The sequence below is a fragment of the Epinephelus moara genome, chromosome 20, assembly GCF_006386435.1.
Source record: "Epinephelus moara isolate mb chromosome 20, YSFRI_EMoa_1.0, whole genome shotgun sequence".
Classification (NCBI taxonomy): domain Eukaryota; kingdom Metazoa; phylum Chordata; class Actinopteri; order Perciformes; family Serranidae; genus Epinephelus; species Epinephelus moara.
Window position 1 is genome coordinate 34512529 of NC_065525.1, and position 16049 is coordinate 34528577.

The 16049-nt window shown below is 42.0% G+C and overlaps 2 protein-coding genes across 2 annotated transcripts in view; one reads left to right on the forward strand and one right to left on the reverse strand.

Annotated features, from left to right (window-relative positions):
* snupn (snurportin 1) overlaps positions 1 to 5856 on the reverse strand; it is a 16006-nt gene extending 10150 nt beyond the window's left edge. The window contains exons 1-4 of the mRNA XM_050072688.1: positions 5731 to 5856; positions 3967 to 4131; positions 3458 to 3644; positions 1052 to 1156 (exon numbers count right to left, since the gene is read on the reverse strand). Coding sequence (XP_049928645.1) covers positions 1052 to 1156; positions 3458 to 3644; positions 3967 to 4124 — 450 coding nt within the window. The 5' untranslated portion in view covers positions 4125 to 4131; positions 5731 to 5856. The remainder of the gene's footprint in view (positions 1 to 1051; positions 1157 to 3457; positions 3645 to 3966; positions 4132 to 5730) is intronic.
* Positions 5857 to 7957: 2101 nt separating this feature from the next.
* The window catches only part of snx33 (sorting nexin 33), a 28863-nt gene continuing 20771 nt past the window's right edge, over positions 7958 to 16049 (forward strand). Inside the window, exon 1 of the mRNA XM_050072686.1 lies at positions 7958 to 10301. Within this exon, the coding sequence (XP_049928643.1) occupies positions 8870 to 10301 (1432 nt within the window). The 5' untranslated portion in view covers positions 7958 to 8869. The remainder of the gene's footprint in view (positions 10302 to 16049) is intronic.

Genomic DNA, 16049 nt, shown 5'->3' on the forward strand with positions numbered 1-16049 from the left:
GTGTGTCAACACCACGCAGCTAGTGCAGCTAACTCAGGTGAGGCAGCTAACGCAGCTAGCCCAGCATATTATAACAACAAATAGCGTGCAAATCAACTCAACTGCCCTCATCTTACCATCCTTGGTGTTCCCATGAAATCCGACAACTGGAGCGGGGATGCGCCGAAGCTCCACAGTGGGCTAGCAGCTCCAGGGAGACTAATAATGCTGATGAATTGGACCAGTTGGAACCGGTTCTTAACAGGAACCGGTTCTCGATTCCCATCCCTACAATGCACTATGGCTACTTCTTGTTCTTCGATTTTCTCAACACTTCTTTAGAGTCACGGCCAACCAGTTTTTGTTATTGAGTTATATTCATGTGGGCATGTAGCAGAGTGATGTTCTTGAGTGTTGAAAACAATTAAACCTGTTGCTATATGTGCAGCTGCATTGATTTATTTTAATGAAACTGCTTCACATCACAACTCAGACTCAAAATACATTAAAAAATAATAATGTTATGATTCATGCCATACTACGAGAGCACATCTTTATGGTTTCATAATGAAATTACTTCCTGTTCACTGCTCTCTCCGACAGGTTCAGGAGAATTCTTCCCACATTATTCATGTTGTGTAGACAGGCTGGCTCATCTTACTCACAGGCACAACTCATCCTGTCTTCCTCTTGATACCAGGAATGCAGTGCTGAATTTACAAGCAATAAATGCAAAGTACAATAATCTTCTCATAATATTGATTCAGTGCAGTCGTGACAGTGCATCCAGACTACGAAATATCCTGATGGCTGTTGTTTATGTTAATCAAGTTTTTGAAAGTGGTGAGACTTTCCATCAGGGCTGGAAGATGACACATCAAAAAACAGCCAAGATGGAAACCAGTTCAAAAGCCAGTAAGAAGCAGCTTGTAGAATCTCATTTGTGTCTGATTGACAGCTCTGTGGTGAATTATCAATGTGGTGCCATAAAATAATCATGTTACTCCTCGCTGAATACAGAAATTCAGGAGCTGCAGTAACACATCATAGAAAAGCAGTGACAGGTTCTCACCTTGGAGGCAACAATGAGAGATCTTTTCCCCACAGGACAGACCACCATCAGCCAATCAGTGTCCAGTTCTGATGGCACATCCACCAGCCACTCTGACAGCATGAGCTGAGGAGGAAGAGGAACTTTGTTAAAAGCAAATCTAAATTTCATCTTCATCAACACTGCATTAAAAAAAGTCCAAAAATGATAATGTCCAATCTGTTGGCATTCAACAAGCTTGTTGGGCCGTCATTCTGTAAACTCTGGCTCCCTCTGCTGGCTAAGATGAAGAATGCAATAGAAAAGAACATGGCCAACTAAGGCAGAAATGTTGTGACGTTATTCCGCCTTACCGTTATGTATAAAAGGTATAATTGTGGAATGGGAGGCAGAGTTGTCTCGCCTTTAAGCACACAGAAGGGGTAGTAACACTTCAAAATTGCTATCTGTGTAAAAAGGGACAGCCGGCAGGACAGGAGGAGTGTGAGGTTTTGTTGACGTCTTATGAGGAATTTATACTTCTGCGCCATACCCTCCGCTGTAACCTGACATGCACCTCCCCAGAGATGAAACTACACGTTGCAGCGACGCAGAAGATGAAACCATTTCCCTCAGTGGAAACAAAGCTTTTATTTACTTTGATTTCACAGATAAGAAACAATAAATTGTGAAGACAATAAAGCCTCCACAAAAATAGCATTTTTGGCTTCATATGAGCAGAGGAAATCTCCGCTTGTCGCTAGGCTAATTTATACAATGCAAAATGCCATAGGCTTGTGCTAATAACGTTAGCGTGTTGTATTTGTTTGGAAAACGTGTTCAGTATAAGACAGTTGTTTTGTCAGTGAACCTTGTGAGTTGTAATGTAGCTGAATTTTGTAACGTTACCTTTGTTAAATGTTGCTGTTGTCCCTGGCTTCATGAGTAGAGGAAATGTCCACTAGCTGCTAGGCTAATTTTTACAAAGCAAAATGCCATAGGCTTGTGCTAGTAATGTTAGCATGTTGTATTTGTGGGGAAAATGTGTCCAGATAAAGACAAGTGTTTGTCTGTGAATGCTGCGAGTTATAGCGAAGCTGATTTGTGTACTTGTGTTTGAAATTGTCTCCATTAAGCCATGTTTAATGTGTGTTTAATGTGTGTGTTTAATGTGTGTTTTGAATCAACTTAACTTTCAAGCACTTCACAGAAACCCCATCGCCGACTAATGTTTTGGAGGTGTAACTGCAGAGTGACACAGACACACCACACACAACGGCGCAGGCAACGTGCATAGGCTCTGCAGAGAGCTGACACACAAGTATAAATGCGCTTTATGTGTGTGACTCACTGCCAGGAGATTTAAAAAGCAGCTAGCAGCAGTTAGCAGCTAGCATATTGGTAAGAAAATGAGGTCCAGGGGTTCCTTACCCTCCTAACAGAAGACGAGATCTGCTGCTACATAACAGTCAGTACGTTTACATGCACAGCTTAATCCAGCTATGCTCAAAATTCGATTTTGGCGTCTAATCGGACTTCTGTCCTTGTCCCAGTTTACATGCAACTGAGAAAATCGAATTACTGACGGGAACGTGTCCTCCTCCTCAACACTAGGTGGCGATATGCGTCGTTTCTGCGGATTAATATGGCCCCCTTTCCGGTTGACCTATTACGTCACTTAATAATAAACAACTGGAGTCAGGTGGCAGACCGGCATTTTCGAACAACAGCGAGATGGATAATCGTACAGCTTTGTTCATCTCGTACGTAATGTACGCGTTACTGATTGTGCAGATAAGGTGCACGCTATCCCTCGTGGTCATGGTGATTTCGAGAGGCAGACAAGAATGCCGTATGCTGTTGGAGGGCTACAACAATAGCATGTCTTGTCTGTTCCGGGGTCATACGCCAGCGCGGGGGGTGTGGAGCACGCGCACATGCATTGTCTCGTTTAACTCCGATTAAGGTGTATACATGCCGGAGAAAATCGCATTCCAATCGCATTATCTGGGTGTCTTAATCGGAGTTGGAGAACTCCGATATTAGTCGGAGTAACGCGTTTATATGCACTTCAGTTGTCCAGTTATAGTCGGATTAAGGCAATAATTCGTTTTTTTCAAGTGTCATGTAAACGTACTGAGTGACAGTAAAAGATTGTTACTGCCATGTTATTGTATTGTTACTGTTTTAAAGCTCTGCCTGAGGCGTGCATTGCACGCCACACTAGAGGCTGGCGTTGTAGTGTTACACATCTCGGTTCTTTTGCTTCCAGTGTACAATCTAAAATCACACACTGTTGGGGCATTATGCCACCACTGTTTGCTTTCTGTATTCTCTATGAAAAAAAGCTAAGCTGTTGCAGCTTTATCGTGGAATCTCTGAGTCAAAGCAGCTTTTCACACTTGAATACGAATAATATGTCTGGGTAATAACACATCAAACACTGACCTGGTTTGCATAATGTTTTGGCAGCTTCCTCCTCTCGATCTCCATCCCCTCTTCTTCCTCTGTGGTGCCATCTTGCTCCTTTTCCCCCTGCTCTTTTTTCTCCATGTCCTCCTCTCCATCGCTGTCTGCCCCCGTCCAGTCCCCATCAGCCAGACGCCGTGCATGGTTGACGTAGTTCAACCTTTTACTGAATTAGTGATGGAAAAAAAGGCTCATTCAGATACATGCGCTATGGCATTATTTTAAAGACGTAAACATCTGTGTGATTTACCTGTACACAAGGTATGTTGGTCATTCAAACACCACTACTGTGTTCATGGCGCAGTACAGACGTGTGAAGGGCAGAAAACCATTATGTATTACAATAAGATTAGATTAGATAGATTCGATTTAGAGTCATGACTTGAGGTGGGAGAAATTCTAATCCAGAAGGAACAGGCTTCATACTGTGAACTAACAATGGAAAACTCCATAGTCAAATACTGAAATATAAATATGAGGATGTTTACCTTTTCTGCAGGTCAAGGAAGCGCCGCCGTCGCTCACTCTGCTCCAGCACGCTGTACTTGCTCTTGTACTGGGCCAGCCGAGGGTGGGGGGCGGCTGTGCTGTTGGGCTCCTTGGACACAGCAAAGCTGGCCGAGAGGGCTTGGGTCAGGTCATCCATGGGGACTCTGGAAAATCAATACAACCATGTAAGCTTATCAAGACAGTAAATCCAATGCCCCTGCTTCTACTGTGAGAAAAGGTGGTTGATGAATTCAATTAAGTATCACACAAGTCTGAATCGGAAAACAGAGCCATTATTAGTGTCAGAAGTTATTCATAATCTTTGGGAACAGCACTGATGCCAGAGGGACAATGGGGCAGAAACACTGCTGGGTCTTTGTGTGATCACATACAGGTGCTCTTTGGAGACTTCATGTGTACTTTACTTTGCTTATTCAATCTTGGAAAGGGCTCATTGCAGGGGGGAGACTATCATCTGTAGGGTGTTGACCTGCTGAAGAAGACCTCTATCTGTTGCAAAGCATTGGTCATTTTAAATACATATTGCCATGTAAAATAAAGGCATTTTAATTTTGCACAAACTCCACTGGGTTTTTGAAGGAGGTTTGCATTTTCTATTTTTACTGAAACCATTTTTACTCATGACCATCCTTTCACAAGATGGAATCTACTACTTTGAATTATGTGTGAAAACGACCAGGATATAATGAAATATGTGTACCAGGGATGGGATTAACGATACTGCACTATAATAGTGATGCTGTCGAAGCACCAATACTACATTATAGCCTTTTATGAATCTGAGACAAAGGTGTCATTTTCTTTAGGCAGTTCAGCCCTTTGCCAGTCTGTTTGACGTTTGCATGATGGCACACAGGTTCATGAATATTAGAATATCATTTACTGCTTTTAATGTATGAATCAGTGCTGCAATCAATTATATTTACTGATTATCTTTAATATTTGTCTGGTTTATAAAATGTCAGGGAAAGAAGTGACAAATTCCCAGAGTTCAAGGTGATGTCTTCAAATTACTTGTTTTGCCAACAGTGTAAAACCCATTTACATGCAATTTACAACGACACAAAACAGCAGATCCTCAGACATGAGAAGCTGAAGCCATAAAAGCTTCATAGACTAACTGAACTGATTATCAAAATATACACTGTGTGCCTATATAGCAGATAGCAGAGCTACTATAAACATGTAATCACATAATCTCTCAGTCTTTGACAACATCGGATCATGTGCTCATATACTTGAAACATTTATTATGTCTGTGCCCTCCACCAGTAACTCCTTAGATACAGTTTAGGCACCACAGAAGAAGCAGGGGACTTCACCTGGTTAGTTAGTTTTAATCCCAACGTTACACTAAGCTAGTGTAACGTAGCTAGTACTACATCATGTAACTGGTAACGTAAGGTCCGTTTTACAGGACGTTTTAGCCACCTTGCTGTAATCTCCGCACTCGTAAAACGCCAAGACAACAAACGTCTTTTAAAATAGGCGATAAAATATAATAAAAGTGACCCTTGTATGACAGGCTGCTAGCTACCGCTGCACCTAGTCAGCCAGTCATCTTAGCAGTTAGCATCGTGCTAAACCTGCTAGCATACAGTTAGCCGGCTAGTCGTTAGCAACACTGGCGTCACCGCTTTAATTTCCAACTAGCTACACATAATTATGAAGCCCAGAGCACGTATTAGACAGCAGATTTGTTCAGATAAAAGCATTAATAACATCATTAGTTAAATAGATACCGTGGACATTCAGAGAGGCTGCTGCTGAAACGTCACGCTGTCATCTTTCCCACCAGCGGCGACTTGAGTTGGCCGACTGCAGCAGCGAACTATCCCGGAGTTTGGCCAGAGCGAACTTCTGCAGCGATACTGAGTTAGCGGTCTATTTAAGGGCTTGGTGATTTCTGTATTTTCTTACATCTATGTGTGTGCAGTTGTGGAGGAAGTATTCAGATCTTTTACTAAGGCAAAAGTAGCAATATAACAATGTAAAAATACTCTGTTACAAGTAAGAGTCCTGCATTCTAAGCATCAAAATATGCGCAAAGTACCAAAAGTATTGGAGAATTACTTTTTTCAAAACAATTATATAGGCTATTGGACATTAGAATGACAGTGATGTTGCAGCTGCATTAAGCTGGGACTCATTTTTAATTACTTTAAACATTGTAGTTTGACCATAATAATATATCATAATTTGTTAGTTTATTCATATTTTGCAAAGTAACTTCTGACTAAAGCTATCACATAAATGCAGTGGAGCAAAAAGCACTATATTTGCCCTCAAAATGTAGTGGAGTAGGAGTACAAAGAAGCAGGTGGGCCAGTAAGTAAAATGGAATTACTGAAGTACAAGTACTTCAAAAATGTACTGATGTACAGTAGTTGAGTGCATGTTGCGTCAGTTACATTCCACCAGTGTTTGTGCAGGTATGTAAGTAAGAACTACTCAGATCATTAAGTAAAAGTAGCAGTACTGCATAATAAACACTGCCTTTAAAGTACATAATTGTTATCATTGAAGTATTAAAAGTAAAATTACTCATTGTGCAAAATGGTCATGTAAGTATTAAGTTATAAGCAGTGGGTCTACTTCAACATGGTTGGTCAAAGTAAAATTAATTTGAACTCTTTTATATAATCTACATTTGGACATTTTAATCCAGTGGTTCCCAACTGGTGCAGCCACAGGGTCCAGATTTCTCCTTGATCATTAGTTCAAGGTCCACACAGTTTAATATATTCAGCATCATGCTTGGGTTTGGCCATGTCGTCGAGTTTGTTTGTTGTCTCTGTCAAGTAGCTGTCTGTTAGTCACTCACTCTACAGCAGGAGATGGCACCTCAGAATAAAAGCTCTGTGCCAGGAATTCACTGGACTTCAAAATGAAGTGTGTTTTTTACAAACTTGACATGTTTGTGAGTCACTTGCGGTGCATTCAGAATGGATCTGTGACCCACTTTTGGACCATGACCCACCATTTGGGAACCACTGGTTTAATCAAGAACAAGACATACATTATTAATTGTGATAATACTTATTATAAACTGATCAGATGATTTGTAAAACCTCAAACTTTGAGGGGAACTGTTAAATTAATGTAATGGAGTAAAAAGTACAATATTTGCCTCTGAAATGTAAATAAAACAAAAATACTTAAGTACAAGTACCTCAAAACTGTACTTGAGGGATGTTCTTAGTTTCATTGTCCTCAGAAGCACTTTGATTACAAATATGAAATAGTGCAATATACACACAAATTTAAAGTTGAATTTAAACATGTTCTGTTTGGAATATGAACAAAGTTTGTAGCCTATAACTTTATATAAGTATTATACTGGTGGATTTCACTAAAGAAGTCAGTTTGATTCATAATCAGACTCAGAAATACTTTATTGATCCCTGAAGAGAAATTATGATTTGTTACAGTTGCTCCAATGTAAAGAATAGAGAATTATGAGAAGTAAGAATAAGTGTATGAAATAGAAATGTTTAAATATAAAGCAATAAAATAAAATAAAATAGAAATGAAAAATGAAAATATGCATTACATATAAATAAAAGGTGTATTATGCCGCAGTGTTAACCCTCGTACTTAAGATATTAAAATATAAAAAATAAAATATATATCGTCACTGTGCTGAGGCTGTAAGTGTTATAGTTTAACTACAATATATACATCAATAGAATAAAACAAGAATAGAATAAGAGTAACAGTTATAAATATATACATTCAAGAGGTGAAAAATATTATTGTTTTTGTTTTTGTTGTGTGAAGCACTTTGTGTTGCATTCTTCTTCTATGAAAAGCGCTATATAAATAAAGGTTGACTGATACAGCAGTCATGATCATCATCTGCAGCCTGAGTGTCTGTTGGATAATCTGTGCTGCAGGTTGTAATAACGTGTTTGTCCTGTTGGGGGCGGTGTTGAGCCAGTTTCTGCTCCACAAAGAGTATAAAGGAGCTGATGAAAAAAAGGCGAACTTGCCTCCAATTGTTGAAGCGTCACGTCATGGAAAGAGTCACTTTGTTGCAGCGCGCTCAGGAATAAACCCAAAGAAACAATACAGAGCTGTGCTGTGTGTTGATCCTCTGCAGGAGGACACTGTCTGGGTGCTGACTCTGCTTTTATTTCTCCACTTTCAAGGATCGACTGAAGATGCGCAGGAACCTGTTTACAAGGAAAACGCAGCAAGTTTCAGTGTGAGGGAATGCGGAGCGGGCTCACAATGCACAGGGATACCATTACTCATCCCTCTGTTTTTCTCCACACCGGACCACTTTGTCTTCAAGATATTTGCACCGAGGATCATTTCTAGGCTCCGGGATGAGAAACAAGTGTCCGGTAAAGGAACAAGGCGAAGCTGCAGTCCGGTTTTTGAGGATTAAAGCCACCGTCGGTGCTTTTGGAGGAGCTCTGTTGTGAAACCAGTTTTGTTTTTGAACCTGTTGTGTTAGGAAAGGAGGAAGCGTCCTTGTGTTATGAGGAAGTTTGTGTGTTATAGAGCGTTTATAGCCTGAAGTTACTGTTAGACTTTTACACATATTAGATAGTAAGACAATAGAGTGATAATCTCAATGGGCTGAGGATGCTCGTGGGCACAGGAGGTTTGTTTTAGACTCTTTTGTTGGTGTAATAGTTTTACGTAACTGTTGACGTCTCCTGTGTTTACCAAGCGTCAGATCATTAAATTTACATAAGTCATACTCTGCTGTTGCACACCTGATCTGACAGCTGCCATGTAATTTGAGATGAGTTTAAATATTACAGTGAGCTAGTGTTTCCAACACAGCATGCATCAGGACAGCAGCAGCATCATCTAGGCACTATGTGCATGTAGAAGTTTTCTTGCTTTCGGACCCGCTGGAGTATCAAGATGTCAGTGAAAGCCAAAGCGATCTACACTTTCCTGAGTGAAAACAAAGAAGAGATCAGCATCCAGGAGAATGAGGAACTGGTTATCTTCGACGAGAAGTCGGTGGATGGCTGGTTTCAGGGGGAGAACAGCCGAGGGGAGAGGGGTCTCTTCCCTGCGTCCTATGTGGAGATTATTCGCACTCGCTCCAACTCTAATGTGACTGACTGCTCCATAAGCCCGGCAGGATCTTTAGGAAATGACTCCTCCTACTTCCCTTCAACCCCAAACACCACTCTGCATTTGCAGCAGAGTTACTATGACGACGACGATGATGACTGGGACGACTGGGACGACAGGTCAACTGTGGTGGACGATGGTGACCACACTAGGAGCCCAGGAGCCAATGGACATGCCCATCAGAGCCCGCTGTCCAACAACCCCAATGTGCACTACCGGGCCAAGCCGCACATGGAGAGACAGGACAGCATCTCCAGCTCGAGGAAAGGCAGCATGGTGGGCAGGAACTTGAACAGATTTTCCAGCTTTGTGCGCTCAGGGGTCGAAGCGTTCGTGTTGGGGGACGTGCCCATGATGGCAAAGATAGCTGAGTCGTACACCATCGAGATGGGTCCTGTGGGGCCCGTGTGGAAGGACAACCCACAGCCTTTCTCCTGCTCCATTGAAGACCCCACAAAACAGACAAAGTTCAAGGGCATCAAGACGTACATTTCGTACAGGGTCACGCCGAGCCACACTGGGCGTCCTGTCTACAGACGCTACAAACACTTTGACTGGCTGTACAACCGCTTGCTGCACAAGTTCACTGTGATCTCTGTGCCTCACCTGCCCGAGAAGCAGGCCACGGGGCGTTTCGAGGAAGACTTCATCGAGAAACGTAAGAGACGGCTGATACTGTGGATGAACCACATGACCAGTCACCCAGTCCTCTCCCAGTATGAAGGCTTTGAACACTTTCTGATGTGCGCTGACGACAAGCAGTGGAAACTGGGCAAGAGACGAGCGGAGAAAGATGAGATGGTGGGTGCCCATTTCATGCTGACCCTCCAGATCCCCAATGAGCACCAGGACCTTCAGGATGTAGAGGAGCGCGTCGACACCTTCAAGGCTTTCGCTAAGAAGATGGACGACAGCGTGATGCAGCTCACGCACGTCGCCTCGGAGCTGGTGCGTAAACACCTGGGTGGGTTCAGGAAGGAGTTCCAGCGGCTGGGGAATGCCTTCCAGTCCATCAGCCAGTCGTTCATGCTGGACCCTCCCCACAGCTCCGAGGCCCTCAACAACGCCATCTCCCATACAGGCCGCACCTACGAGAACATTGGAGAGATGTTTGCAGAGCAACCTAAGTATGACCTCTTCCATATGCTGGACAAGCTGTCGCTCTACCAAGGCCTGCTGGGCAACTTCCCCGACATTATTCATCTACAGAAAGGTAAAATCATCCGCCAGTAGATTAAATGTGTGAGATGTCATTGATGTCATCGTGCATGCAAACGCCATTACAGGGAAATTCTAAAAAAAAATCATACTAATAATTACATCCATAATCAACACAGATGTTTGGATGTATCCGCAACCTCCCATCTGATTTTCATTCCTTTTTCTAGCCATCAGGCCACATAACGAGCTCTTCATGACACAGCAAATAGGAGTTATCAGAGGGGCAAGCAGGTTATCAACGAACCCAGACACAACCAAGTGCTGTAGCGTCCTACAGTCAAGACAAGCAGCAGCTGCACTGGTGTTGCAAAAGCTTCAATAGTAGTTACTAATAATAATATACAAAGTGTCTGCCAATGGGAACAAACCGAGCTGACGGCCCGTGATCACGTTTTGCTTCTCAATCTGTGCGATTTATTTTGTTATGGATGACAGATTAGGTCAGGTTTTGCCTCCAGCATCTCACACACACACACACACACACACACACACACACACACACACACACACACACACACACACACACACACACAGACATGGTGTGTGTAGAGTTTAATATTAGGTCAGAGTGTTTTCCTACAGCATCTGAGGTCACCTGCTCCACCTCCTTCAGTTCAACTATTTACTCAATTAGCGATGCTGCAAAACTACCATTGATATTCTGTTTAAAACTGGGTGTGTGTTTTGTTGTGGGTTCACCTTAAATAGCTCTACGTTCTGCTCAAACTTTGATGAGACAAATAGGCAGGTGCTTTGTTGTAGTGCAATATAACAACCAACAGCCATGATGTGACAAGGACACCTGAGTAACACGGACAGGGAGTGGCTTATGTGTAAGAGATATGTTATCAGCTTATCTTAGCCACTCTGATGCTGGCGTTCCTCAAAATTGCTGTTAGATCTTAAGGTTCAAAATGTAACTGAATAAGATATAGCCTCCTGATACTTCTTGGGGATATACAGTATATGACAGTATTTGTTAGGAGAAAAGATGTGGCCTAAAAGCTGAGCTGCTGGAGATAGAAGTCATTGTTGGATGTGTGACATTAGGCACTGTCTGACCAAATAGTTCTGGGGACTTCCTGAGAGGAACCGCTCACTGTGAAGCTTCCCTGAGAACTACATACCTTCAAAGGTTTTTTTTCTGTTTGCATTTGCACCGCTAATAGGAACGCTGAAGTGATGTAAGCTGACTGATGATTGGTATTGCAAGTCCAAATCAGGTTGTATTTCCCCTGCCACATATATTTAAAGCCTATACTTTACTTTCAGTTCATTTGTCCTTGTTTTCTACCCCTTTTCTTCCCTGCTATGAGCTGTTGTTTGTGTTTTCTGTTGTCTGTTTATACCAGTGGATCCCAACTGGTGGATTGCAGTCCAAAAGTGGGTCACGTGTAGCCTGGAAATCCAGACCCAAATCTAGAAAGATTTAGGGTCTGGCCATGAGTAATGCAAATGGCCCAACTTGAGGGGCGGCACCAAGCATGCATTTGTAAATATCACTGCACGCAATTGGATAACACTACGACCAATCAGAACAATACACAGGGTGACGTATCCAGAGCGCTACCAGCGGAGCTAACTGGTAGATTAGACTCTTGCCGGATCCAGTCGGCAAAACAGCAAAAACGTCCTTCTTGCAAAGGAAAGATTCGAGCGCCGTCTTCTGTTCCTCTTTCAGAGAAAAAGCCATCTGTTGCTATCTGTTTAGCTCGACTCCGGCCCGCCTTTATCAGATACACCGATGTGACTGGAGCAGCTCGATTCCAAGGGCATAGGTAATGAGCATCATTACTGATTGTCAGAGTGACTCGCTGAGCAAATTCAAATTGTGCTCTCGCGAGAACTCTTGATTTCCAGGGTAGGTCACGGGTCCATTCTGAATGGACTGCAAGTGACTCGTGAACATGTCAATTTTGTAAAAAACACACTTCATTTACAGTGAATTTCCAGCACAGAGCTTTTATTCTGAAGTGCAGTTTCCTGCTGTAGAGTGAGTGAATAACGGACAGCTACTTAACTAACTCGACGACATGGCCCAACTCAAGTATGACTCTGAATGTGTTAAACTGTGTGGACCTTGAGGTGATGACTTAAGATAAAATCTTGACCTGTGGCTGAACCAGTTGGGAACCACCTGTTTACATGACCAACAGGTTTTTAATAGCATTTAAAATGGCGGTTGCTGGTGCTACATTCGCTAGTTTTTTTGACAATCACCCTACACTTACATCACTCATGACTCCTCTTGTGCTGGGACAGTACCTATACTAAAAGAAGAACTAAAAAAGTCCTAAGAACTACAACCATTCCTAGTTCCTCCTAGACACAATAAAAAGGGGAGTTCTTAACACTAAGATCCTCACCAATCTCAGTCACCCTTGTTCTCAGCTCGGCAGCCTTTTCCATCACAAGAGACTGACCTGTCATGGCATGTGCGGTGCGCTACAATACATCATCTCAATACAGCATCTCCGTATCAGTTTAATAGGAAGAGGAGTGTCTGTATTTTTGATGGTAGTGAAAATCATACCTTTAGGAATTCTAAATACCCTGGTATACCATAATACCTTGATACTGCCCAAGCCTAGTAGCTGTCTTTAAGATAGCTTATTTTTAAATCCTTGGTGTTCAGTTGTCATTCCTGTGGTCTTTTAATTTGGGGTTCTCAGAGGCAACTGTCTTGACATCTCTATCCTTCTCCTTGTGGTCTTATCGTCAAGACATACTGTATGCCAAATGCCCATTTTATCTTTAACTCCAAACATAGTTTTGGGCAGATGCAAAGGTTTCTACGAACCGAGAAAGAGTTCTGTTATCACTATTTTTATAGGATGATACAGGTCACACTGGAGTCTCCAACACTTCCTGCAAACCTACTTTAAAGATCACACATACCTCTCACATATAAATGTGGCAAAATTTAGCAAGGTGATGCTTCTTTTGAGCATTATCAGTACTTACATCTGTGAATGATAGCATTAATGCCCACAGTGACAAGAGATGCTATAAGCAGCTAATGTTGGAAATTCACTTGTTATGTCTGTTGCAAAGTGTCGCTCCTTCACTGAAGCCAGTGGCTTATTTTACTCTCAAAAGCATATTGGTGTTTAATCAGTAATCAGAATCATAAAGCACAGCATTTCCCTGTAACTGTACATTCCTGATTTGAATACTTTGTGACGGCTGTGTTTGTGACGGCTGATTTTCATAAACCTCATGGTGGAATATTAGCTCTGCCAAGGTCTGCACTGCAACTCAGGCTTTTTCCTCCTCTCAGCCTTTTTAGATTGGCCCATGAGAGCAGTGGCATATCAGCGTTCTGTGTCAGCTCTCAGACAAATAACAGTATCAGCTGATTGGAGTTAGTTACAGAGGAAGGAAAGGGCTGCTACCACTGGTAAATGTTATCTTCCTTCAAACAGCTGGCAAACATTATCACAGAGGTCATCTGGGATACAGTTGAGCTAGTTACATTCAGTTACTCCCACCACCGATAAATGAGCAAAACAAAGCCATCTGAATGATATTAAAGGCTCAGTCTGCCCAAATCACAAAAAAAGTGAATGTTATTATTCAACCTTGGTGGTGTCAGGCTGTGACGTGCCAAGATTTGAGATATCTGGCTCTGAAATTTAATTTCTAAATGCTTGGAACACCACACAGGAAATTCCATTCGTTCTCGTAATATTGGGATGACAAAGGTGGATATCCCAAAAATATCTGCTTGGCGGTGCACCACTGGGTTAAGTAGAAAAATATGTCTCTCTTTAATTTTGGCAAACTGACACTTTGAAACAACACTAACTTTTTAAAGAAGAAACAACATGTTCTTTCTGCTTCAAATGAAAAGTTCAGCTCATAAGCAATAATGCCTGCTCAATTCAATATAGTCAAGCCTGTGGTGGCTAATTTTGGCAAACTTTAGTCGGAATTTGCTGTGTTACTGACACTACTGAGCCTGTTTTACCATTCACTTAGTCAAGTGTAGCCACACTGTTCATCAAAAGTCACTTGGCGTCGCAGAAGGGAACATTATTAAAACTAGGAGGAAGAGAAAAGAGATAAAGTATAATTAGGTATTTCATTGTTGTTTTTGCAAACATGTTGGGCATTTATATTAACACTAAGGGATTTTTTTAATCCATAAAAGATGATGAACAGAAGTGTTTTAAAGGAGATGATCAGAGATATTGCAGCCTGGTTCCTAGAAGAAAATGTTGGCATTGTACGTCTTTGCTCATCACAAATACATTACATTTGTACGTTTCATATACATCATATCATTCATTCATTCTCTGTAACTGCTTATCCTGTTGGGGGTTGCGGGGCTGACACTGGGCAGGAGGTGGGGTACACCCTGGACAGGTCACCAGACTATCACAGGGCTGACACATAGAGACAGATAACATTCACACTCACATTCACATCTACGGACAATTTAGAGTCACCAATTAACCTGCATGTCTTTGGACTGTGGGAGGAAGCTGGAGCACCTGGAGAAAACCCACGGGGAGAACATGCAAACTCCGCACAGAAGGGCTCCTCCACCTCAAGGTTTTTTTGTGACTTAACTTAGCCATGCATTAACCACAGCATTGTTTAAATGCAAAGTTTCAACCGATCTGTACATCCAAACATTTCTGCTGCAAGATTGGGTTATATATCGTGTGTACAGGTCAATTGTGTGCATCATGCCAATAAAACAAAGGTATTGTTTGCAACATCTAATACAGTGGTTCCCAACTAGTGGGTCATGGCCAAAAGTGGGTCGTGGGTTCATTCTGAGTGGACAGCAAGTGACTCACGAATGTGTCGTAAAAAATAAATAAATAAATGTATTATGAAGTACAGTGAATTTCCGGCACAGAGCTTTTATTTTGAAGTGCCATTTTCTGCTGTAGAGTGAGTGGTGAGTGACTAAGGGATAGCTACTTACCAGTGACAGCAAATTAGCTTGACGACATGGCCAAATGCAAGTATGATGCTTCATATAATAAACTGTGTGGACCTTAAACTAATGACTAAGGAGAAATCTGGACCTGTGGCTGGACCAATTGGGAACAGTCAACTGAACTCTAGTTTAATAAACGAGGTAATCTTGTGGCAAATGCTGTTAACATACTGTCATGTATTGCTTTTTTTCATGCATTTTTGTTTTTGCAACTTAGCTGGCCAGTACTTTATTCTAGCCTTTCCATATGCTTGCCAAGAGTAAGGCAGTGTATTGAACCTTGTTACTTCAAAGAGTTGGCATTCATTCAAGTCAACAACAAATACCTAGTGGTGTTGTTTACTTACTCTTTAATCAAATAGTCCCTAGCTTAAATCCTAATTTTGCCAAGTTTGGACTATTTAAGGTAGGCAATACCTTGTGCAACTGGCTGTGTTTTCAAAGCTTAACTTGTTAAATGAAAAAAGTGACTGTATAAAATGTATATATTCCTCAAAACAAGGTATTTAAGAAAAGTATAATTTTCATACCTGTGCTGAAGCTATTGGAAACAGCATAAAAAATTGTAAAACGGCACCCAACCTTAGCAAAGAGACAACAAATACTGTGCCCGAGGAGGTTGTGCAGCAGTGTTTTTGTGCAGTCAGAGACCTTTTCCCTCTGCTGAGTCTTCCCTGCCGGTCCAGATAACTCCCCTTGATGTGACTTGTGTTCTGCTGAACCAGATACAGCTGTGGCAACACTCAGAACACACAGAACTGAGGTCAGCCTTTTCCGGTGCACTCC